General features: G+C 51.8%; 1 protein-coding gene across 1 annotated transcript; it reads left to right on the top strand.

Annotated features, from left to right (window-relative positions):
* The first annotated feature begins 1,561 nt into the window (after window positions 1-1,561).
* Window positions 1,562-19,499, top strand: GNA15 (G protein subunit alpha 15). The gene is made up of 7 exons (XM_060006534.1): window positions 1,562-1,914; window positions 9,245-9,429; window positions 11,040-11,194; window positions 11,880-12,008; window positions 14,358-14,487; window positions 15,711-15,864; window positions 16,853-19,499. Exons 1-7 carry the CDS (start codon window positions 1,770-1,772, stop codon window positions 17,077-17,079), a joined length of 1,125 nt encoding a protein of 374 aa, XP_059862517.1. The 5' UTR covers window positions 1,562-1,769; the 3' UTR covers window positions 17,080-19,499.
* Window positions 19,500-25,873: the final 6,374 nt, after the last annotated feature.

The following is a 25,873-nucleotide window of genomic DNA, read 5'->3' as shown; positions in this document are numbered from 1 at the left end:
GGTTAGGGACCTGGTGTCCTTTGGGAAACAGCGGGGTGGCCCCAGGTGCTCCTGGCCTTGCCCCACCATCCACCCTCCAGTCTGTGACTCAGCCTGGCCTCTGGGTTTTGCCAAGCTGGTTACCTCCGTTCTGCTTCTGTGTGGCCCAGATTATTATTTCTGCTTTTCTTCACCTTCCCCGGTAGTGGGAAGTCACCCAGGCCTCAGGCCGCGGGGAGCACCCCCTCCTCACGGCCATCCGGTCGGGGGTGGGAACGGGGTTGAGCAGGGCAGTGCCTGCCAGGACCCAGTGACCCAACGGGGCCCCTATTGAACTTCCCATCTGCTGGTCGTTATGAATCAACAGCGAAGGAAACCGCATTGGTGCCGGCTGGGGCGTGGCACAGGCAGACAGTTGCGGCTGTGTGACCTCAGGCACAGCACACACCCTCTCTGAGCCTCACCAGTGCCTGTGGGAGGGGCCCGGGGTCTCCCAGATTCTGTGTATCTCTGGGGGGGAGGGGTGTTTGGGAACTTTCTAGAGCTTTCTAGAACCTCTCAAAGAGCATTCTATCCCCGAACACAGCAAAGAGCTGCTGGATTGGAGACATTCTGTGGGGACGCAGCTACACAGCCACCCCTGTGTCCCCTCCTGCTTCTAAGGTCCTGAAGGCTGAGTCGTCAGGGAACGAGGGCCTCATGGCCTCGCTGGGATGCGGGCTTGACTCCCAAGATCCCTCTATGTCCAGGCTGCCTGTCCAACTTCTCCTCCCAAATGCCTGTCTTCTCAGAGTGACCTTCCTTGACCCCCTGTTTCAAGCCACACATGAGCCCCCCCCCAATCTCCCATCCCCCTTCCCAGCTTTATTTTCCTCTCACAATTTATGGCCATCTGATAGGCTTAGATATACATATATTTAAGGTATTTCTTTATCTGTCTGTCTAGAGCATAAGGCAGGGAGATCGGGTTTTTTGTCATTTGGGTCCCTGCTGTGCGTAGAATGCCTGGCACACAGTAGGCGCCGCATAAATGTTTGCAAGAAGAATGAATGGCCCGGTTCCAAAGTCCCAAAGCTGCCAGCTCTGCAGTTGAGACTGAGGCCCCACGGGTGGGAGAGGCTCCCCGGGGGCTGTCACTGCCTGGCTGTGCCTCTATGTCCCCATCTGTGCAGCGGGAATGGCAAGGAACTTGGGGTGCTGTCCGCATGACCAACCCCCACCCCGCCAAACACAAAAGCACTTAAAACAGTAAGTGACGCCGGGCCCTGGCTGTGCTTTTAAAAAAGACCTTGTGGGGTATTCTGATGACTGCTTCTAATTGGCCCAGAGGAGGGGGAGAGGTGGGTGGGCCGGGGCCGGGCGTCAGAGGCCCAGGAGGACAGGGTCCACCCCTTCTCCAGAATGAGGAAGGAGGCTCAGCGCAGACCCAGACTGCAGACGCCGGGCCTTTCCTCCCTGCCCCGCCCTCCCCTGGGGCGCCCACCTCACCTCTGGCTCTACTGCCGTCAACCTGTCGGGCCGGGCCGACAGGTCTGGGGGTGGGCGGGGAGCCCTAAGCCGGCATCTCCTCTCCTTCTCCACCCCTGACCCGCCGCGCAGGCCTCGCCGAGCTGGGCCGCCGGGTGCCCAAGGCCGGGAAGCCGGGGGTCCCGGGGGGGCGACCCCCACGACGAGGGAGACTCTTGCCGCCGGCTGTCAGAAGCCCACCCCGGAGCGGCCGGCCGGGGTGCCTCCCGGGAGAGGAGGAGGGCGCGGGGGCGATGCCGCCTGGTGCCCGCTGAGGCCCCACCATGGCCCGCTCGCTGACCTGGCGCTGCTGCGCCTGGTGCCTGACCGAGGACGAGAAGTCGGCGGCCCGGATCGACCAGGAAATCAACAAGATCCTCCTGGAGCAGAAGAAGCGGGACCAAGGGGAGCTGAAGCTGCTGCTGTTGGGTGAGTCCGCGGCCACCCCGGGCAGGACAGCCTGGGAGCCCACTTTCAGGATGAGTCGACTGAGGCCCGGTTCCTCGTCCCAAGGGGTGAGCTGTGGGCCCGTCCCGCGGTCCGGCCATCTCCTGGGCATCTGCAGGAGCAGAGGCGGTTTGGGCCGGCGGCCTGGCTTCTATCAGGCAGGCCCGGCCCGCCCCATCGGTTCCGCGTCGCAGGAAGGGAATGAGCCGCACAGCCCGGGGAGCTCCAGCCTTGCCCTCTGAGCCCCTCCCGTCCCTCTGGAGAGCTGGGTCTGTTCTGGTGGTTTATCAGCACGAGTCGTGTGGGCAGAGAGAGCATTGCCACGTGCCTCTGATTGATTGATTGATTGGTCGGTTCATTCACTCAAGACATACTGAGTAATTCGTGGGGGCACAGCGGCAGAGGAGATGGAGCGTGTCCCTGCCTCTGGGGACCTCAGCTTCCGGTGGGGGAGACAGATGTTAAGCCCCCATACTAATAAGCAGGTAAAATAATTTCCGGCAGCGCGAAGAACAGGAGGAAAATAGAACAGGGTGAGGGAGTGGGGGTGACTTGGGTGTGGTGGATTGGAAGCCTCTGAGACCTCATGTCTTCTTGTCCACGTGTGTCCACTCCCCCAGCCACCTTGCCCTGTGTATGACCCTGCTGGCCTAAGCCCAGGGACGCCAGCCTTGGAGGGTCTCCTGGGACTGCCTGAGCCCTGAGCGAGGGCCGGGGAAGTGTTCCAAAGTCCCGTCTGCCTGTCCTGGGGCAAAGAGCCTGGTCATCTGGGTGGCCGTCCTCTCTCTTCTCTTGCTCAGTGGCAAGGGGCAGCCCTGAGGGGTGGAGAGAGAGGAGAGGGTGGGGGCATGGGACCCCAGTGAAGCTGTCTGAGCCTGGAAGGTTTTAATTAAGAATTTAATTTCATAGCTATCTCTATTCACTTTCTGTAATAGCTAGGCTAGTATATATATGTTATTTACTATCTTTTAATAAATAGGGCTATTCCTTCTCCAGTGAGCTTTGGTTATTGGTATCTTCCAAAGAGTTTGTCCATTTCTTCAAAGTTGTCAAATATATAGGCATAAGGTTGTTTATAACATTCCCTTGTCATCCTTTCATGTCTGTGGGATTTGTAGTGATGTCTCCTTTTTCATTCTTTGTCTTTGCTCCATTTTTCTTGACCTGTTGGGCTAGGGGTTTGGCAGTGTTAGTGATACTTCCTTGCACACCTCAAGTTTTCTTTAACCACACCTCAGGACCTTTGCACTTGCCATTCTCCCTGCCAAGGGCTCTCAGCATCCCCCAAGCCTTTGCATGGCTGGTGCTCTCACTCCTTTCACTCAAGGCAGGTCTCAGCTCAAGTGTCACTTCCTCAGAGAAGTCTTCCCTGATTTCCCGGGCTTCAAAGTCAGCCCCATCTTTCTTTTTCGCCTGATTTTTCTTCATACCACTCACTCGCTGACGCTCTCTCAGGTGTTTTCTTGTTTCCTTGTTTATTGTCTGTCTCTCCAGTTACACAGCAAGCAACACAGAGGTGAGGACCATGTCCATCTTATTCACTCCTGTGTCCCCAGCATCTATTTCAGGAGTACGGTGACCTGACGTAGAGCAGATACCCGATGCATGATTTATAAATGAGTGAATGAATGAATGAATGAATCCTGTTTCAGGGATGATTTTCCCCAGAGCTGTACCATATCTTCCTGGAGCTTGGAAAGTCCCTTGCCCCACTGATCACTGCACAGCCAGTCCCAAATCAGGAAGCCACTTCTGCTGGTAGGGGTGGGAGAGGGGAGAAGGGAGGTTGTCCACGTGCCCAAGCACAGATGGTGGCCCTATAGACAGCCCGCTGGACTGTGGTTTCAACACCCCTATCCAAGCCCTGAGGGCTGCTTCCACATCTGCCCTCTTTAAAAACAGGAATTGAATCCAAAAGTTATTATTATTTTTTTTTCTGGGAGGTGGCTGACTCTTTGGAGGAAGAAGGCCAAGGGGCTGGGGGTCTGTCCCTGACAGGAAGTGGTCACCACGTTGAGGAGGGGGAAGACTCAGAATAAGGCAATTAAAGGAGCCAGCTCTGTCCATACTATGTGAGGTAGGAACCACTCCAGACGGGGAAACCGAGGCCCAGAGAGGTGAAGCGACCTGCCCGAGGTCACACAACCAGGATCGGAACCTAGAATTCTGGTTCCACAGTCCACACGCTTGACTGCCCTGTGAACGTGCCTCTACAGAAGCCCAATGACAGATGGGGAAACTGAGGCCCAGGGCGGCGGCAGGATGGGTCTGGGGTCTGCAGCCAGTTTTGAGGCAGAGCTGGGCAAAGAAGATGAGCTGTCTGCTCTCAGGCAGCTCCCTGTGTCCCAGTGGCCCAGTTTCCTGGGGGAGGATGGCGGGGCTGGGACTGCCATCAACCATGGAAGGAGCTGCACAGCGTCTCGCGATGCCTGGGGCTTGGCACGGCTCCTGGCCTCCGCGAGTTTCTACTTCCTCACCCATTCCCAGAAGGAAGCAATCACTTCCCGTCTGGCTGCGAGGACGTGTCAGGTGGCAACAGCTCTCCCTGCAGCTCCCAGTCCCATTTGGGGGGCTTGCTGAACCACATCAGGAGAGGGAGCAGAGAGACTCCTGATTCCTCAGTGGCTCCAGGACAGTCACAGCTGCAAAGGTGGAGTTTTTCAGACTTCAGGTTGTGAGCCACTTGTGAGTCACAAAACCCAAGCTGTGGGTGGCAACCAGGATATTTTTTTTTCTTTAATGAAACAGAAGAGGAAAAAAAAAAAAAAGAAATCAGTGCATCTCAACAAAATTAACTGTTGCGGACTTCCCTGGTGGTGCAGTGGTTAAGTATCCTCCTGCCAATGCAGGGGACGCAGGTTTGAGCCCTGGTCCAGGAAGGTCCCACATGCCGTGGAGCAACTAAGCCCGTGCACCACAACTCCTGAGCTCATGTGCCACAACTACTGAAGCCAGCGTGCCCAGAGCCTATGCTCTGCAACAAGAGAAGCCACCGCAATGAGAAGCCCGCGCACCGCAATGAAGAGTAGCCCCCGCTCGCTGCAACTAGAGAAAGCCTGCACGCAGCAACGAAGACCCAACGCACCCAAAAATAAATAAATAAATAAAAATTAACTGTTTCTTGGTGAGATCTTTCTTTGTTCTCCACACTTTTGGGGGCAACCCAGAGGAAGCTCAAAGGGTGCAGCCCCCTGCCGTAGGTCTCACCGCCGTCTTGGCAGCACCCAGAGGAGCCGACGAGCTTCCGAGTGTCCGTAGAAACATCACATGAACTGATACTTTGATGAAGGTGAAGGATCCACAAGGGCTTGTGTTTACTCCTCTGCTTTTCCAGTAGCTGTGTGACCCTGGGAAAGTCACTTCACCTCTCTGAGCCCCCACGTCTCCACTGCGAATGGGAAAACAGTGGGAATCTTAGTGACGATAATTCAGGCAGTGCCTGGGGAACTTCCCGGAATGATTATTAAAAAGCCCGTGAGCTCTGGACTCAGAACCGGGTTTGAGTCCCAGTTTGGCCACCCACCAGCTGCATGACCCAACCGATCTGGGACTCAGTTGCCCCACGTGAAATGTGGAGCCAAGAGCCATTCCTCTTGTGGGCTCAGGCAAGCTGGTGCGTGTGGACCCCCCGGCACCCTAGGAGGACAGGGGGGCTTACGGTACCTCTTCCACCTCCAAATAGCAGAAGCTCCGGACACCAGCCCGTCTCCCAGGTTTCCCAGTGGGAGGCGAGGCTGTGGGTTTATCTCACTGACTGTGGTAGTCAGAGGTTCTACTGCAGGAATATTTATTGAGTTTGATGTATCCCCGTCCTGAAATCCAAGGAATCTGAGACACATGTGGCTCCTTACTGAAGCATTTCAGATTGTGGAACTGTGGGGCGTTTTTTGTTTGTTGTTGGTTTGTTTGCAGGAAACTTTTTATTTTGGAATCATTTTCGAAGGACAGAAATGTGGCAAAGATAGTCCGGAGAGTTCCCGTCTCCTCCTAAACAGCTTCCTCTCGTGGTGACATCTTACATAAGTGCCCTGTGCTCATCACAGCTGAGATATTAATGTGGGAACCGTACCATTACATTTCTGTTAACTAAACTCCAGATTTAGATTTCACTGGTTTTTCCACCACGGCCCCTTTTCTGTTCCAGCCTCCAATGCAGCATCTCACATGACATTTGAGGGTTTTTTTTATTTTAATAAGTTTATTTATTTTATTTTTGGCTGCGTTGGGTCTTCGTTGCTGCATGCAGGCTTTCTCTAGTTGTGGCAAGCGGGGGCTACTCTTCATTGAGGTGCACGGGCTTCTCACTGCGGTGGCTTCTCTTGTTGCAGAGCACGGGCTCTAGGCGCATGGGCTTCAGTAGTTGTGGCACGCAGGCTCAGTAGTTGTGGCGCACGGGCTTAGTTGCTCCACGGCATGTAGGATCTTCCCGGACCCGGGCTCGAACCCATGTCCCATACATTGGCAGGCGGATTCTTAACCACTGCACCACCAGGGAAGCCCTTGAGGGTTTTTTTTTCCCACTTTCTTAACTTTTCATTTTAAAATACTTTCAGAGTTATAAAAAGTTGCACCGGATTCTTCTGCAAATGTTAACATTTTATCACATGCCCTTTATCCCATCCCACCCTGCCCTCTCTCTCTCTCTCTCTCTCTCTCTCTCTCTCTCTCTATATATATATATATATATATATATATATGTATACACACACATTATATATAAGTATATGTGTATATACTTATAATTTACATAATGCATAGCTATAGTTTATTTGTTATACATTTATATATTATATTTAACACGTACGTATTCATTTTTATCGGAACCGTTTGTGAGTAAAGTTGCAGCCCTGACACCTTTTCCCCCCCAGATACTTCAGTGGGTTTACGTCCCACTAAAAAGCAAAGACCCCCCCAGGGCAATGGTGAGCAGGCGATGAGCGTGATGCAATCCCGTCACCATCACGTCCCGAATCCCGTCACCATCACGTCCCGCTGGCATTCCCAGTTTCCCCATGAATGTCCTTTAGGGCCATAGCAAATTGACTCTTTTCCTTGGATCTCGAGTGCAGCGGTGTCGCTGGGTCCTGCCCTCACTGCCTTCAGAATTGCTGGGAGTGGGAGGGGACGAGAGCCCCCCAGGGGCGGTACAACAGAGTTCCACCCCGTCCTCTGCCGCTTCTTACACTCCCCGCCTCCTCCCTGCTGTGTTTCCTCTACTCCTGGTTCCTCTTTCTGGCTCCAGCCAGGGCACCCCTTCCCTTTTTGCTGCTGATCCCAGTTCCTCCTTCACGAGTCCCCTTCCCCACCCCTGGAGGGACCCCACACCAGTGTCCCCCAGGAGCCGGCAGGGTGACAAGGTGTTGGAGGTGGTTCCCGGCCCCACACCTCCCGCCTGGCTATCATGCCCATTTCACAGACGAGAAAACAGAGGCTCAGACAGGGAGATATCAGGGCTTAGACAGCAGGGAGCCAGGCCTTGCTCTTTGAGCTTCCAAAGGTTCTAGTGTTACTATCCCAGACCCATGACCGGCTTTTTGACGTGCGACCCTGCACTCAGAAGGGCCCTGTGGTTTCATCCAGCGCTTGGCCCTGGAGATTCTGTAGGTGAGCCTGCAAGGACCCTTCTCCCCACTCTGGTCCATCAGCAAGGTCGTGTGTATTCTGTCTCCCAAATATCTTGGGCATATGTCCTCTTCTCTCTAGCTCCACGCGGCCACCTGGGTCCAGCCTGGACCAGAACAGTCCCATCTGGCTGGGTTCACCCCTCCCCAACCTGCCCTCCCCTCAGTAGTCAGGGGCCACCTGTGAGCCCCTGGGTCAGGCCCCACCCCTCCTCTACCCACAGCCCACAAGGCCCTGCATGATCTGCCCTGTCCCCTCCCTGCCCTCCCCCTCCCTCTCTCCCCCTTGATCACTCTGCCCCAGACACACAGGCCTCCTGGCTCTTCCTTCAACATGCCAGGCATGGTCCTGCCCCTGGACCTTTGCATGTGCTGTGCCTGCTGTTGGGAATGCTATTCCCCCTTCTCTTCTAATGAATTCTGTCATCTGCCAGGTCTCAGATGAGATGTCACCTCCTCAGTGAAGCCCTCCTAGATTACCCAGCCTAACTCAAAGCCCCCTTCTCCTTAGAACCCCTTCCACAATCATAATTTCACCTCCTCCCTCTCTCCCCCTCGCTCACTCAGCTCCAAGCACACAGGCCTCCTCGCTATTCCTCCAACACACCAGGCCTGGTCCTGCCCCAGGGCCTTTGCACGTGCTGTGTCCACTGCCTGGTGCTCCCTCCTCCAGATCTTGGCACGAGAGCAACCTTCCCAGCCTTCAGATCTCAACGCCAATGTCACCTCCACTGAGAAGCCTTCTGTGACACTTAGCTGTAGTAGTCACTTAATCATTCTTTATCTATTTATCTTATTGTATTTCCTTCACAAAACTTTCTCTTCCTGAAATTATTATAGCGAATAATAATAATAGTAACTATAATCATGGTAAAGACTACTATTGCTAATAATAGTGGACAGGAATGTAGCTCTTACTATGTCAAAGCACACTCTAGGCCAGGGGTCCACAGACTTTTTCTGTAAAGGGTCAGATGGTAAATCTTTTCAGCTTTGCAAGCCAGAGGATCTCTGACTACTCAACACTGCAGCTGTCCCGAGAAACCAACCCTAGATAATTTGTATACAACAGGGCACGGCCATGTGCCAATAAAACTTTATTGACCAACCCTGAAACCTGAATTTCATGTCATTTTCAGGTGTCACCAAAAAGGAATCTTTGGATTCCTTTCAGCCATTAAAAAATGCAAAAACTGTAACCATTACAAAAATGTAAAAACTGTAAGGGTGAAAAGAATTAGAAATATAAAAACCATGCAAACTGTAAAAATTTGCTGGCCATGCAAAAACAGGCAGCTGTCAGGAATTCCTTGGTGGTCCAGTGGTAGGACTCAGCGCTTTCACTGCAGGGGACCCCGGTTCCATCCCGGGTTGGGGAACTTAGATCCCATAAGCCGCGTGGTGTGGCAAAAAAACAAAAACACAAAACAAAACAAAACCCCAAAATTAAAAATAAAAACAGCGGCCGGCAGGCCGTGGTTTGCTGCCCCTCCTGGGACAAACTTTTAATGAACTAGTTTACCCCTCACGTCCACCCAGCAAACCAGGTTTCACAGGTGGGGAAACCGAGATATAGAGACATGAAGCTGCTCGCCCGGGATCACAGAGTGGGGATTTGAACCCTAGTGGCGGGAGGTGGCGGGTGGTGGGAGCCCCGGAGGGCTGAGCTGACCGCGGAGTCCTCTCCCCAGGCCCTGGCGAGAGCGGGAAGAGCACGTTCATCAAGCAGATGCGTATTATCCACGGGGCGGGCTACTCGGAGGAGGAACGCAAGAGCTTCCGGAGCCTGGTCTACCAGAACATCTTCGTGTCCATGCAGAGCATGATTGAGGCTATGGAACGGCTGCAGATCCCCTTCAGCTGGCCCGAGAGCAAGGTGAGCATCCTGGCTCTCACCGCATGGGCGCCACACTGGGAGGGGTTTCCTTAGGACTTCAGGGTGGGACTGTGTCCCTTCAGATCCCCTAAGTCCTTGTGAAGAACCACCTCCTCCAAGGTTTCCTGGGATCCTGTTCCGCATTCCAGGCAGCTCAGCACCAGCAGGTCCCCCCACCGACTTCGCGGGTTCCCCGTGGACCCCCAGGGCTCAGCCATCTCTCCCTTGGACCCCATGATGCCTGGTAGGAGTCCTGAGTCAGCAGGCGTTTTGTTCTAGAAATATTAGTACGGTGGACTGGTTCCTGAGCCCTGCCCTACTCTGCTGGGGGGAGGGGTGCTATGCAGACTGTGCGTCACATCACCCTTCTCTTTAAAATTTTTATTTTATTGTGTGAAGAACACTCAACATGAAATCTATTCTCTTAGCAAATTTTAAGCGCACGATGCAGTATCAGTAACTGCAGACACAATGTCATCAGGGAGAGCTCTAGGATGTATTCCGCTTGCCTAAGTGAAACTTTATTCATAGCAACCCCAACTCCCTTCCCCTAGCCCATTCTACTCTCTGTGTCCATGAACTTGCCTCTTCCAGATGCCTCATGTAAGCGGGATCGTGCAGGATCTGTCCTTCTGTGACTGTGTTATTTCACTTAATATGGTGTCTTCAAGGTTCATCCACATTGTCCCCTGTTGCAGAATTTCCTTCTTTTTAAAGCCTGAATAGTATTCGAGATATATCTATCTTTATCCATTCAACCATCGATGGACATTTAGGTTCTTTCCACATCTTGGCTGCTGTAAATAACACTGCAGTGAACCTGGGTGTACAGATATCTTTTCAAGATCCCAGTTTCAATTCTTTTGGATAAATACCCAGGAGTGGAATTGCTGTATCATAGAGTAGCTCTATTTTTAAAAATTATTTATTTATTTGCCATGTCACATGGCTTGTGAGATCTTAGTTCCCGGACCAGAGATGGAACCCGGACTCTCAGCAGTGAAAGCGTGGAGTCCTAACCACTGGACCGCCAGGGAATTCCCAGTGGCTCTATTTTTAATTTTGGTGGGAACCTCCATACTGTTTTCCACAATGGCTGTACCAGATTGCATCGCCCCAGCAGTGCATGAGGGTTCCAACCCACAAGACCTCAGGACTGGTTCGTTCTGAGGCCTCTCTCCTTGGCTCGTAGATGGCTGTCTTCTCCCTGTGTCCTCACGTGGTCATCGTTCTGTGTGTGTCTGTGTCCCAATCTCCTCTTCTTACAAGGACACCAGTCACGTTGGATTAGCGCCACCCTCATGACCTCATTGTGACTTCATTACCTCTGTAAAGACCCTATCTTCAGACATGAACAACACGAGTGCCTGCTTCCGGTGCAAAGAAAGGAGGACAGATAGAGAAGAGGTTACTGCCCCAGGCAGGGTCCCCCAGAACTGACGCTCCCCGCACGCAAACAAGCCCCTGCTGGCTTCTCGCGCCGCTGTGCGCTCTACCTGTGCCCACCCTTGGTGGACGGACGCCGGCACGAAAGGGGGTGGAGACGTCAGGAGGGCAACCCGCCCCGCCCGGCTGCTCTGACCCGCCCCTGTCCGTCTGTCCCTCCCCAGCACCGGGCCAACCTGATCATGAGCCAGGACCCCTACAGGGTGACCACCTTCGAGAAGCACTACGCCGTGGCCATGCAGTGGCTGTGGAGGGACTCCGGCATCCGCGCCTGCTACGAGCGCCGGCGCGATTTCCACCTGCTCGACTCGGCAGTGTAGTGAGTCTGGGGTCCGCGGGGACGGGCGCGGGGTCGGGGTGCCGAGCGCGAGGCGGTGCCAAGGCGGAGCCAGAGGAGACCCAGTCCCAGGGATCGGAGCCGGCAGAGGGGCCTCAGGCTGGCCAGCTCCCACTGCTGGGAATGCTGTGGGTGGTCTTGCCCCGGGGTGAGGCCGTCCCCGGGGAGCCGCTGCTCCCCAGGTGACACAGCTCCTGGGGTGCACTGTTCATGGGGTGACATCATTCCTGGGGTGACACTATTTCTGGGGTGATGGTGCCTCGGGGGTGACTGTTCTAGGATGACGCTGTCCTGGGGTGACACCATTTCTGGGGTGACGCTGTTCATCATCATGCAGTGAAGCTGTCCTGGGTACGACGCTGGGTGTCTAGTGCTCCCAGCTATCACTGTTCTTGGGGCAGTGACACACCTGGGGTGACAGTTTTCCCAGGGTGACACCCGCGCCAGGGAGACAGTCCTTGGGGTCACGCTGCTGAGGGTGAAGCTGCTTCTCCCGATGCTCCCATGGCCTTGGGCTGTGCTCCTGAGCCATCTGGGACCCCAGAGATCCTGGCCCTGCCCTGGGGGCTCTCTTTCCCCCAGCAAGGTCCTCACCAGGCCCTGGGTGGTGGGCCTGAGAAGCAAAGGGAGGTTTCAAGGCCAAGACTCAGGGCTTCTGGCTCTACAGCTACCTGTCAAATCTGGACCGCATCATGGAGGAGGGCTACATCCCTACCTCGCAGGACGTGCTCCGCAGCCGCATGCCCACCACCGGCATCAACGAGTACTGCTTCTCCGTGCAGAAAACCAGCCTGCGGTGAGCGCATAGCCTGGTGGGTGGAAAAGGCTCCTGTTGGAGGGGCAAAGGAACTGGGGCACTGAGGGATGAGTAGGAGTTGCCTAGTCCCAGCCCCCAAAGGGGCTGCCAGGATGAAGGAGGCAAGGCTGGACACAGACACCTCCAGCCCCTCCATGGAATCAGGACTGGGACCTGGGGGAGCCAAAACTGAGCCCCCAGAGCTCTGGGAGGGTACGTCTTCCTGGAGGAGGGGACATTGTTATTAGGGCATTGAAGAATGAATAGGAGTTCACTGGAGCTAGGAGGTGATGGGAAGGAAGAGACAGAGACTGTGCAGTCAGGGCTAGACCAGAGGGATTGATTTGGAGCTGGGGAAGCTCACCGTTTGAGCTTACCCAGCCCCAAATGAGGGGTGAAGCTGGAGGTCAGGAGACCCAGGAGAAGGCAGGAGCCATGGTTCAGGCAGAAAGGGTTGGGAAGTGCCCGGGAAGTGGCCTTGGGGATGGAAATGAGGGGACAGTGCGAGAATGCTTTCTGATGTAGAATGGGCAGGACTAGATGAGCATGGGATGTAGGGCAGAGAGTCAAAAGTGACTCCCTATGGGTTTCCCATCAAGGTGAGAGAGTAGATGGTGGAGACACAGTGGTGGTGGCGGGATAGGAGGTGTTACAATAGATGATGAACTCATTTGGGGCAGGTTGGTTCTGAGGGGTCTGGGGCATCTGGGAGGTGGCTGGGCGCACACAGGCCTGAGCTGGAAGCCAGAGGTGTGGGTGGCCAGTGCAGCAAAGGATGGTCCATGCAGAGTCATGGTCAGTGTCAAAGGCCAAGGAGAGGTCAGGAAGAATACAGTGAGAGAAGCGACTTCTGGGAGTGGCCTTTAGAGAATCCTCAGTGACTTTAGGCAGGGACCTGTGGAGGGTGCAGGGGGATGCTTGAGACCCTTCAGTGTCCAACCCACCCATGTTGATCCCTTGTTTCCCTGAACACCCCCTCCCCCGGCCCCATGTTGTTCTGGCCTCTGCAATAGTCCTTAGCAGGAAGGTTCATAATTTATCTATTTGCATTGGGTCTCCTCCACTAGACGGAGAGACCCTCAAAGTTAGGGGCTGAGTTTGCTTCACTGGTGATGATCAGCTGAAGGTCAGAGTGGAAGTTTGGAAATGTGAGTGGATGGTTGGAAAGATGGATGGATGGATGGGTGGGTGGATGCATGGATGGACGCGTGGATGGGTAGGTGGGTGGATAGATGGATCAATGGATGGGTATATGGGTGGGTGGGTGTACGTATGTATGAATGGATAAATGGATAGATGGACAGATGGATGGATTGATGGGTGGGTAGGTGGACGTATGGACAAATAGATGGGTGGGTGGGTGATTGGTTGGATGGATGAATAGATGGATGGATGAGTTGCTAAACGTTTAGGAGTAAAAGTAGTGGTTGGGGAAGTTCAGAAGTAAGGCTGGACTGAGGAGAGAATTATCAGATGGGGAAACTTGCGTCCGTTCTTAGGCCAAAGGTGAGGGCTCAGAGGAAACTGAGACTCCGAGCTGGGAGGCTGGCAAGCAGCATACCCCACACCTATCTCAGCCATCGGAGCCCCAGTCTCAACCGCTGCATCACACGCCCCGCTCTGGATACGGGGTTTGAGGGACTCTGAGGATCATGAGAGAGGCTGGTTTCAGGAATCAGGAGCCGCAGGCATCAGCCTGGATTTTCCTCCGGTACAGCAGGGCAAGTCCCTTCTTGCTCTGAGGCTTCTGGCATTTCCTTCCAGCTGCCTGAGTAATGGTCCCATCCCTGGGGAAATGACACAGGGCTTGTTGTCAGTAACCCACGTTTCTTAGAAGAGAGAACAGAAAGGCAGGAGGGCCCAGGCTTTTGCTGTGGTGTGTGTGGGGGTGGAGGCGAACCCTTTCCCTGGGCCACACACACAGGGGACGGCGTTTGCCCGTCTGTGTGGCCACTGGACACTCCCACGGTCAACTAGAACACAGCTGATGGGAAACTGAGTTCTGGAGACGATCCGCAATTTCCCTCTTGTCACCCAGCCAGAACCAGGGCAGAGTGAGGGCAACCAGCTGTCTTCTACCATGGGGTAGAAATCAGGCAGCCCAGTGTAGTAGAAGCTCTAGAAAGTGCCCTCTCTCCCTATGCCTCAGTTTCCTCATCCATAAAATGGGCATAATAGCGATACTTGCTCCATGGGGTGAAACGCTGTAACACACAAGGTGGCTGGCATCTATTCTTGTTGCTATTAATATTGCTCATGGCATGTCCCAGCCATGACTGGGGTCTGGGACGCCTCGTCACGGGGGTCCCGATTAGGCCTGAACTCTGAAAGGGAGTTGTTCCCGGTAAGGATCGTGGACGTCGGGGGCCAAAAGTCAGAACGCAAGAAGTGGATCCACTGCTTCGAGAATGTGATCGCCCTCATCTACCTGGCCTCGCTGAGCGAATACGACCAGTGTCTGGAGGAAAACAACCAAGAGGTGAGGGGCCACGATCGATGCAGGGGCACCATTTCCCCTGCTTTTCTTACCCCCATCTTGGCCCGGGGACCCACAGCTGAGCAGGCACTCTTGAGTGGGGCTTTGTGTGTCTGGCGTGGCTTTGAGCTTCACCGTCCACTCTTTTGTGGTCAGACCATTGAACCCCAACACACAGATCTACAAGCATTTGTGAGGCCAGGACCCTGACACACACACACACACGCACACACACACACACACACACACACACACACAGAGTCGGACACTCACGCCTCAAGACACACACCCACCCCCGCACCCCACTGAAGCACAATGTAAGCTGTCCTGGGAATGTGGGTCATGGGGACAATGTCCTGCTTTTACTCAGAATTCTTCTTTGCGTGAACTCTTCTCCTAATTAACTCCCGGTGTGAAGGTCAGGCACGTTATCATCTCTGACATGTGCACTTTTCAGGGTTAAACTTTCCCATAGACAGTTTTGGGATCCAAGGTTATAATTTCGACTTTCAAACTGAATCAGATAGAATCAATTTGAGGTCATTCTGACACAGATCTTGCTCCAGTCCAGCCACACGAGATGGCCTAGTTTGCTAGGGCTGCTGTGATGAAGTACCACAAACTGGGAGGTGGTGGGCATGGGGGTGGGGGAGAGCTGAAACAACAGAAGTGTATCGTCTCATAGTCCTGGAGGCCAGAAATCTGTGGTCAGGATGTCAGTGGGGCTGGTTCCCTGTGAAGGAGAATCTGTTCCAGGCTCTCCCAGCTTCTGGTGGCCACTGGCAATCTTTGGCGTCCCTTGGCTTATAGAAACATCACCCCATTTTACCTCCATCTTCACGTGGCCATCTCCTTGTGTCCTAATTCTCCTTTTTATAAGGATACCAGACATTGGACTTAGGGCCAATCCTACTCCAGTGTGACTGATTCTTAACTAATTACATCTTCAAAGACCCTATTTCCAAATAAGGTCTCATTCTGAAGTTCCAGGTGGACATGAATTTTGGTGTGTGGGGGACACTACCCAAACCAGTACAGGCACAAAACCATCTCGGGCGTACATAGGCAGCTGGCCACACCACCCTCAGACCCAGCTGGGTGGGAATTGGGGAGCCTCAAGCTGCTGGATGGGGGGCCGACAGCCCCATCTCTACGTGGGGAGAGGGCTCCTGTTTGGGCCGAGCTGGCCGTCTAGATCCATGACCTGCTTGTGCCCCCCAACCCAGAACCGAATGAAGGAGAGCCTGGCCCTGTTTGGCACCATCCTGGAACTGCCCTGGTTCAAAAGCACTTCCGTCATCCTCTTCCTCAACAAAACTGACATCCTGGAGGAGAAGATCCCCACCTCCCACCTGGCTACCTATTTCCCCAGTTTCCAGGGTGAGTGGTTCTAGAACTTTCTATCCCTTCACTTCCCAAAAGCAGCTCCCAAGAGAGATGCTGGTCCAGGTCCTACCCCAGCCTAGAGCCAGTGGGGTTTCAAATGCAATGGGACAGGCCTGAGTTCCAGACCCATCTCTGTCCTCTGCCCAAGATCTCTGAGTCTCAGCTTCCCCCTCTGTAGAATGGGGATAAACTAACACAAGCCTTCATACTGGATGCTGAAAACAGCAGAAATTTTTCCCCTCACAGTTCAGTAGGCCAGAAGTCTGAAATCACGGTGTCAGCAGGGTTGGTTCCTTCTGGAGGCTCCAGGGGAGAATCTGTTCCAGGCCTCTCTCCTAGCTTCTGGTGGTCGCCTGCAATCCTTGCCATTCCTTGACTTGTAGATGCATGTCTCTAATCTCTGCCTCTGTCACCACATGACTTTGTCTCTGGTTGTCTCTTGTCTTCTTATAAGGACACCAGTCATTCATTCATATCTATATATGAATATATATATTAATATTCATATATGTATATGAATGTGAGATGGGGGTGGGGGGAATCGCATATGTGCCTCACCAGGATGGCCATCCTTCCCCTCCTCTCTCTCGGCCTCGGTTTCCCCATTTGCACCTCCGCAGGATGTCTTTCTCTGCAGTTCCAGGCTCCCATCCCCCCAGCTCCAAGCCCAGCCAAGAGAGACGGTCTCTTTTTAACACAGTTCAGCCCAAAGTCCCAGAGACCAGTGTCATTGGTCCATTCCAGATCATGTGACCTGCATGAACACATACCTGATGCTCTTATTGGCTTGGCCTGAGTCAAGTGACCAGCTAGAAAGGCAAAAGATGGCGGTGGCAGGCAGGCACTTTGGTGGGTGGTCCCTGCAGCCCTGTTGCTGCCCATATCGGGGACAGGGTCTCCAGAGCCCACCTTGGTCCCAGGAGGGAGAGGCTCCCACCTGCCCCATGAGCCGTGTGCCCTGACTGCCCACCCCTGTCCCCAGGCCCGAAGCAGGACACGGAGGCAGCCAAGAAGTTCATCCTGGACATGTACACCGGCATGTACACCAGCTGTGTGGACGGCGCAGACGGGAGCAGGAAGGGCTCTCGCTCCCGCCGCCTCTTCAGCCACTACACGTGCGCTACGGACACACAGAACATCCGCAAGGTCTTCAAGGACGTGCGGGACTCAGTCCTGGCCCGCTACCTGGCCGACATCAACCTGCTGTGACCTAGGCCCAACGCTCCGGACTCAGACCCGCGCGTGGCAGGCGGGACCTGCGGGCGGTGGGGGCGGGGTGGGCCAGCGCTCAGCGAACCCAGGTGCCCCTTGTGGCTCCGGCCCCAGGCCCAGGTGGCAGAAGGGCCACGAGTGAGCCGGGGTGGAAGGCCGATCGGCGCCTCCTCCTTTCTCCGTCCCTCAGCAGGACAGCCTCTGTGTCTTCCTTTCCTCGACTCACTGTATCTCCTTGGAGAGGGAGCACAATGGCCTTTTGGGAGGCCGGGGTGCAGGAAAAGGTGAAGAGAGCAGGGGATCCAGGACTTGGGTGGATGGGGTTCTCTTAGGACCCCCACCTCCAGGTATATCGCCCCTTGGGCAGGGGTCTGGGACCCTTTTGGGGGTGATGCACCAGCCCCGGGACAGGGGAGTGGTCCTTCATACCGAGGGACGCGGACTCTGGCGCCCCCTAGCGGAAAGGAGCCGCATCCTAGCCTGAGGGCTGCGTAGCTCAGGGACTTGCGTTTTCTTACGAGAAAGACGCCCAGAAAACGCTGCCGTATCAGAGCCTCGTGGTTCGAAGTGTGTCCTGCCCCAGTTTTCAGATGAAGGAAACCGAGGTCTACAGGCATCCCCCGCCCCCCTTCCTTACCAGGCTGGGGGCCGGGCGTGCTGCATCTTACAAGCTTCTGTATTTATTACCTCACCTTCTGCGGGGCCCCTTGAAGGGTGGACATTAAAGAAATGACATTCTGGAGACCTTTGATTTCTTAGGGGCGTCCTGGTTAACAACCAACCCCCTGCCCCGCGCGGTCCCATCTCAGGTCGTCTGTCCCGGGCAGGGTAGCAAGGAAGGAAAAAGGGAAAAAAAACTTGTGCAGCCACTTGTGTAGGGCATGGTACACAGAGCTGTGTGGGACTGTGTGCACTTTGAGCCAGGAAGTGGAGTTCAGCCTCTCTCCCTGGCCCCGGGGACATTTGAGCTGACCTTCTGTTGCTACTCACCCAAAATTCCAGCAGCAGCCACCGCCTATCCCTGATGGAGATGATGATGATTCCACTTACTCCAGATCCTGGTCTCCCACCATCCTCAGGGCAGGCCCATGAAGCACCAACCCCATCACCCCCATTTTACAGATGGGGAAACCGAGGCACAGAGAAACTGAATAATTTGACTAAGGCTAAACACCTGGGTGGTGGCCAAGCCAAGATTCTATTATTCATTCAAGAGGTTTTTTGTTTTGTTTTACTTTTTAAAAAATAAACTTTAATTTTTAGAATAGTCTTAGGTTTGTAGAAAAATTGCAAATACAGAGGGTTGCCTTATGAAACCATGATTTCCCCTATTATTAATATATTAATATGGTACTTTTTTTTTCCATTAATGAACCAATATTGACCCATTATTAACTGAAGTCCAACAAATTTCCTTTTTTCCCCGAATGTCCTTTTTCTGTCCTGGGACCCCACCCAGGTTCCCACACGACATTTCATCACCACGTCTCCTTAGGCTCTTCTGAGCTGTGACGGTTTCTCAGACTTTCTTCGTTTTTGATGACCTTAACAGTTTTGAGGAGTGCTGGCCAGCTTTTATTTTCCCAGGGCTGCTGTAACGAAGTACCACAGACAGAGGGGCTTAAAACCACGCAAATGTATTCTCTCACAGTTCTGGAGGCAAAGTCTGAGACTAAAGTGTCAGCAGGGCCGTGCTCCCTCCAGAGGCTCTAGGGGAAAGTCCTTCCTGCCTTTTCTAGCTTCTGGTGGCTCTGTGTGTCCCTGGCTTGTGGCTGCGTCCCTCCCGTCTCTGCTTGTGTCTTCACGTGGCCATCTCCTCTTGTGCGTGCCTGTGTCCAAATTTTGTTTTTACAGAGACACCAGTTACGCTGAATTAGGCCCGCCCAAATGACCTCATCCTAACTGGATTCTATCTGCAGTGATCCTATTTCCAAAGAAGGTCGCGTTCCCAGATACCTCTCATAAAACGTATTTTGGCAAACGTCCTTCGGTTGAGTTTCGTTTGATGTTTTTCTCATGATTAGACTGAGGTTTAGATTTTAGGTCAGAGGAGCACAGAAGTGAAGAAGGTTTTGTCCCATTATATCAAGAGTACATGCCGTCAGCATGACCTTGGTCCCCTGAGTTAGGCACCCAATTCTTATTTATTTATTTGTTTATTTATTTATTTATTTACGGCTGCATTGGTTCTTCGTTGCTGCACGTGGGCTTTCTCTAGTTGCGGCACATGGGCTTCTTATCGCGGTGGCTTCTCTTGTTGTGGAGCACGAGCTCTAGGCGCGCGGGCTCAGTAGTTGTGGCACGTGGGCTCAGTAGTTGTGGTTCGCGGGCTCTAGGGCACAGGCTCAGTAGCTGTGGCACACGGGCTTACTTGCTCCGCGGCACGCGGGATCTTCCCGGACCAGGGCTCAAACCCATGCTCCCTGCATTGGCAGGTGGATTCGTAACCACTGTGCAACCAGGGAAGTCCCTGGTTACTTTCATTATCCCTGATATCATACCATTTCATCCACATCCTTGTAATATACAAAGACTCCCTTCTAAAAAGGATAAACATAATGCAACATTATCACATCTAAAAAAGTTAGCAATGACCCTTGGGTATTTGATATCCAGTCAGTATCCAGATTTCCCCATGTGTCTTGTAAATGTCTTTTCTAAAACTCCCCGCCGCCACCCTGCTGTGCTGCACGGCTTGCAGCTTTGGGGATCTTAGTTCCTCCACCAGAGGTTGAACCTGGACCCTCGGCAATGAGAGAGTGGAGTCCTAACCGCTGGACCGCCAGGGAATTCCCTAAAGCTTTTCATTTTATAATAATATTAGATTTACAGAAAAGTTGCAGCAATAGTGCAGAGTTCCTGAACATCGTCCACCCACTTTCCTCTGATGTGAACCTCTTAGATAACCATGCTACAAGCCAGGTTATCAAAGCCGGGGAATTAACATCAACCATCATCCTATTACCTAACCTCTAGACTCGTTAGAATTTGACCAGTTTTCCCTCTCCTGCCATTTTTCTGGGCCAGGACTCCACATTGCACCTCCTGTCTTTGTCTCCTTGGTGACGGCTCCTCAGCCTTTGTCTGTCATGACCTGTTTAAGGAGTTCTGCCCAGGGGACTTCCCTGGTGGCACAGTGGTTAAGAATCCGCCTGCCAATACAGGGGACACAGGTTCGAGCCCTGGTCCGGGAAGATCCCCATGCTGCGGAGCAACTAAGCCCGTGCACCACAACTACTGAGCCTGCGCTCTAGAGCCCGCGAGCCACAACTACTGAGCCCATGAGCCACAACTACTGAAGCCTGTGCGTCTAGAGCCTGTGCTCCGCAACAGGAGAAGCCACCGCAATGAGAAGCCCGCGCACCGCAACGAAGAGTAGCCCCTGCTTGCCACAACTAGAGAAAGCCTGCACGCAGCAACAAAGACCCAACGCAGAAAGAAAGAAAGAAAGAAAGAAAGAGAAAGAAAGAAAAGAAAGAAATTTATAAAATTAAAAAAAAAAGAGTTCTGGCCGGTTATTTTATAGAACGTCCCGCAATTTGGGCTTGTCTGATGTTTGCTCATGATGTAATTACCAGCATGCATTTTGGGCGAGAATGCCGCAGGGTCCCTCTTAGTACATCCCCCTGGTGGGCCCATGATGGCAAAATGTCTCATTGCTGATGATGAAACGTCATACGTGTTTTTTTCCGCAGGTAGTTCCTTTGAGTCAGGACCCAAACAAAGCCCACACGTGGCATTTGGTTGCTGTATCTCTTGGTGTCTTTTCACCTATAACCATCACCCAACCTTTTTTCTTTGCCATTTATTTGTTGAAGAAACCAGGTCGTTTATCTGGTAGAGTTTACCAGCCTCCTGATTGGGTGGGTTGTTTCCCTGATGTGGATTAATGGTTTCCTCTGTCCCCTGTAATCCCTGTGAATCAATCTACCTAGAAACATGAGCGGACTTCCTAGGTGGTGTGAGCTCCACCAGACAACACATCTAGTTTGTTTTCTCTCTGTATCTCTGTGTCTCCGTGTCTTTGTCTCTGTCTCCGTGAGACGTGTAACAACATTAACACCCAGTTGGTTCCCTCCCCTACCTCGTTAAAAATGACCAGTGGGTTCAGGTGGCAGAAGTCTGATTCATTTACTGTGAAATTTCCACGTGAACGTCTCTCATAATGGTGTTAATGGCCACTGGTGATCATTGCTTACATACATCATCAGGGGTTGCAAAAATGGTGACTTTGAACACTTTCATTTCTTCTGCATTTATTGCCTGGAATTTTTCTGTTAAAAAACCCAGCTCAAGCACAAGAACTGAAAGCAGGGTCTCAAAGAGATATTTGTACACCCGTGTTCACAGCAGCATTATTCGCAATGGCCAAGAGGTGGAAGCAACCCGTGTCCATTGAGAGATGGATGGATAAACAAATATGGTTCACCCATACAGCGGAATATGATTCAGCCTTAAAGTGGAAGGAAATTCTGACACACACTACAACATGCATGAACTTTGGGACCTTATGCTCAGTGAAATAAGCCAGACACAGAAGGAGAAGTACTGTCTGATTCCACTCACATGAGGTCTTAGAGGAGTGAAATCCACAGAGACAGGAAGTCGATGGTGGGGCCAGGGGCTGGGGGAGGGGGATGGAAAGTCAGTGTTTCATGGGGACAGAGTTTCAGTTTGGGAAGATGAGAAAGTTCTGGAGATGATGGTGGGGATGGTTGCACAACAGTGTGAATGTATTTTTTTTAAATTAAGTTATTTTTGGCTGTGTTGGGTCTTCGCTGCTGTGCCTGGGCTTTCTTTAGTTGCAGCGAGCGGGGGCTACTCTTTGTTGCAGTGCGCGGGCTTCTCATTGCGGTGGCTTTTGTTGCAGAGCATGGGCTCTACGCACGCGGGCTCAGTAGTTGTGGCTCGCAGGCTCTAGAGCACAGGCTCAGTAATGGTGGCACATGTGGGATCTGCCTGGACCAGGGATCGAACCCGTGTCCTCTGCATTGGCAGGCGGATTCTTAACCACTGTGCCACCAGGGAAGCCCCGATGTGAATGTATTTAATGCCACTTAATTGTACACTTAAAAATTGTTAAAATGGTAATTTAATGTCACATGTAATTTACCACAATTTAAAGCAATTTACAAAATGGAGTATGATTAAAAAAACATCTTTCCCCTATCAAGTAATTGGTTACCCAGAAGTAAAGGCTGTGCAGGAAAGACAGGGTAAATGCCTGATTCTTGACTTTTCTTTAGCAGTTTTCACAATAATTTGTTACTTCCTCAATATCCACAAAAGATCACCAGAGAGTTTTTTTTTTTTCTTTTGTGTCACTATGAACTCATGGGTGTAACATCTGATGTGTTTCTATCCACTGCATATCTTATTCTTCTTATGCCCACATTGTTTCATCTTTGGCCAGTGGAAACCTCTTTGAGTTGGTCCCTAAGTCCTTTTGTTTGTTTGTTTGTTTGTGGTTTTTTTGCGGTATGCGGGCCTCTCACTGTTGTGGCCTCTCCCATTGCGGAGCACAGGCTCCGAACGCGCAGGCTCAGAGGCCATGGCTCATGTGGGATCTTCCCGGACTGGGGCACGAACCTGTGTCCCCTGCATCGGCAGGCGGACTCTCAACCACTGCGCCACCAGGGAAGCCCCCTAAGTCCTTTTGATGTGACCCAGTGGCTTTAAGGGCTCATAGTTCTGGGGACTCCCCTGGTGGTCCAGTGGTTAAGACTCTGCATTTCCAATGCAGGGGGCATGAGTTCCGTCCCTGGTTGGGGAACTAAGATTCCACATGCTGCGTGGTGCAGCGAAAAAGAAAAAAAAAAAAGAGCTCATCGTTCTGGCACAGCACAATGCTTTCTGCTCATCCCATACTTCACAGCCCCAGCCCTGGACCCGGCCATTTCTCCAAGGAGCCCTGCTTCCTTTTAATGAGAGATGATATTTGGAGACCATAATCTGACCACAAAGTTAGGAAATCCACATTTTCTTCACTCATCTTTTGACTTTGAAAATATTTGACCTACAGAAGTTGCAAGACAATGACAATGAACTCCCATAGACTCTTCCTCTAGGTCAGGGGTCACTACCTGCTCTAAGCCTGTTTTTGTAAATAAAGCTTTATTGGCACATGGCCAGGCCCATTCATTTACACATGTTCCGGGGCAGCTTTCCGGATGACAACAGAGTCATTGTGACAGAGACTGTCTGCCCCTCAATGCCAAAAATATTTACTATTTGGCTCTTTGCAGAAAAAGTCTGCAGACCCCTGAGCTAGATGCTCCCACAGTTAACCTTTTGCTTTATATTTCTCTATAAACATAATCTAAAACTATACAATCTATTCCATAAAGAATATACACATTTTTTATTCTTTTTCTTAATTTTTTTCTAAGTAATTTGGAAGTGGGCAACATGACTCCAAAAAACCAAAAAAAAAAAAAACAAACAAAACAAACAAACAAACAGAAAAACCAAATGTATTTCCTGCAAACAAACACCTCCTGTTATGTAACCAGAAGGTGTTGGTCAAATTCAGGAAATCTAGCACTGATGCAACAATAGTATTTAATATACAGCCCATACGAAAATTTCACCAGTTGTGCCAATATTGTCTTTTATAGCAACTCCCGCCTCCCCCCTCCCCTGTTGTTGTATTCAGTTGGGGGTCACTCATTGCATGTAGTTTCATATATCTCTGATCTCCTTTCTTCTGAGACAGCTTTAGGCTTTTGTTGTTGTTGTTGTCTCTTATGACCTTTTACGACCTCGAGTCTTTCCAAGAGGCCAGGCCAATTATTCTGTGGGATGTCCCTCAGTGTGGGTCTGTCTGATGGTTCCCACAATCAGAGGCAGGTGATCCACGTTTGGCAGGAATAGCCTAGAAGTGATGTGTCCTTCTCAGTGCCTTGTATCAGGAGGCCCAGGAGGCCCACGAAGCCCATTTTTTTCCCCCATTCCCTGTGTGTTTACTTGGTGTCTTGGTTAAGCTGCTCTTCACCGGTTTCTAAGTAAGGCATTTTCCCCTTTGTAACTGATAAATCATCCGTAGGAAAATACTTTGAGATTACGTAAATATCCTGCTCCCCAACAAACTTCCACCTAATTACTTTAGCATCCACTGATGAATCCTGCTTGGATCAATTATTGCTGGGATGGTTACCAAATGGTGATTTTTTTTCTTCTTTTTTTTTTGCCGTACGCGGGCCTCTCACTGTTGTGGCCTCTCCCGTTGCGGAGCACAGGCTCCGGACGCGCAGGCTCAGCGGCCATGGCTCATGGGCCCAGCCGCTCCGCGGCATGTGGGATCTTCCCGGACCGGGGCACGAACCCGTGTCCCCTGCATCGGCAGGCGGACTCTCAACCACTGTGCCACCAGGGAAGCCCCCAAATGGTGATTTTTTAAACTCTGTTATTGAGTCAGCACCTGGGAGTGGGATTGCTGGATCATACGGAATGGTCATTCTTTTTTTTTTTTTTTTCCTAATTGTTTTTTAAAATACACATAACATAAAATGAACCGTGTTGTACATTTCAGAGGTATGACTGAATGAATACATTCGTCATTTTGCAACTGTCACCACCATCCATCTGCAGAACTCTTTTCACCTTGTAAAACTGAAACTCTGTCCTCATTGAACACTAACTCTGAATCCCCCCCTTCCCTGCCCCTGGCACCCACCATCCTACTTTCTGTCTGTGTGATTTTTAAAAAATATATTTATTTTACTTTTGGCTGTGTTGGGTCCTCGTTGCTGTGCGCGGGCTTTCTTTAGTTGCCGTGAGTGGGGGCTGCTCTTTGTTGCAGTGCTCGGGCTTCTCATGGCAGTGGCTTCTCTTTGTTGCAGAGCACAGGCTCTAGAGCGCAGGCTTCAGTAGTTGTGGCCCACGGGCTTAGTTGCTCTGCAGCATGTGGGATCTTCCTGGACCAGGGCTTGAACCCGTGTTCCCTGCACTGGCAAGCTGATTCTTAACCACTGCGCCACCAGGGAAGCCCCAAGTCTGTGTGATTTTAAGATTGTTCATCGTTGATGCTCAAATTGTCTCAGGTTTGGCCAGCTTGTGTTTCTCCCACGGGTCCCCATCCTTCTCGGAGCCCTTCCTTACTCTCTGGTGCATCAAGACATTCCAGGCTCACCTTGTATGCTTCCTGCCCCATCCCTGGAATCAATCATTTCTCCCTAGAGTCCTGGATCCCTTCTTTTTTTTTTTAGGGCATGATATTTAGAAGCCAAGATCTGGGTGCTAGGTGTGCTCATTCCTATTGGGTTATCTCAATGGATGGAGTTAGGAAATTGATTTGTGTTTAAATATCAAGTCCACATGGATACTTTAATCCCATTTCATCCCTGCGGGGCTCTTCTATTTCATCTTTGCACCTCTCTCCCCCAGTGAACACCTGATTCCTAATAATATCAACACACTTGCTACTTCGCCACATTTGCTACTTCACTCAGTCCCACAGTACAGGATAGTTTCAGAATCACTACATCTATGCCACTCCCAAAAACGAACGTACTGAACCAAGTTTAAATTTTTTTTGCAGTTCCCTTCGCCTTTAGAGTGAGTAGTGTGTCCAGAAGTTGCATAAGCTGGTTCTTTTCTATTTCTGTGAGGTTACGTTTTTCATTTGACATACCGTTCAGTTCATTTGTTTTCTATTTATGGTCCATCTTAAAGCTTCCGTCCTCCATCGTTGTTGATTTAAATTTTTGTTGAATATAGAAAGCATTAACAGTTTAAAAACTATACAAAGAGGAAAACTCAAAGGGTGTCATCCCCTCCTCTCTTCAATTTC

This window comes from Delphinus delphis, chromosome 3 (genome assembly GCF_949987515.2).
Source record: "Delphinus delphis chromosome 3, mDelDel1.2, whole genome shotgun sequence".
Lineage (NCBI taxonomy): Eukaryota > Metazoa > Chordata > Mammalia > Artiodactyla > Delphinidae > Delphinus > Delphinus delphis.
The sequence above is the reverse complement of the archived record's forward strand: the minus strand, read 5'-3'. Positions and strand labels throughout refer to the sequence as shown.

Bases quoted from the DNA above. Each gene is read 5' to 3' on its own strand.
- GNA15 (XM_060006534.1), top strand. From the start codon at position 1,770: ATGGCCCGCTCGCTGACCTGGCGCTGCTGCGCCTGGTGCCTGACCGAG. The intron at 1,915-9,244 runs GTGAGTCCGCGG...TCCTCTCCCCAG, and splicing joins GCTGAAGCTGCTGCTGTTGG to GCCCTGGCGAGAGCGGGAAG. The intron at 9,430-11,039 runs GTGAGCATCCTG...GTCCCTCCCCAG, and splicing joins TCAGCTGGCCCGAGAGCAAG to CACCGGGCCAACCTGATCAT.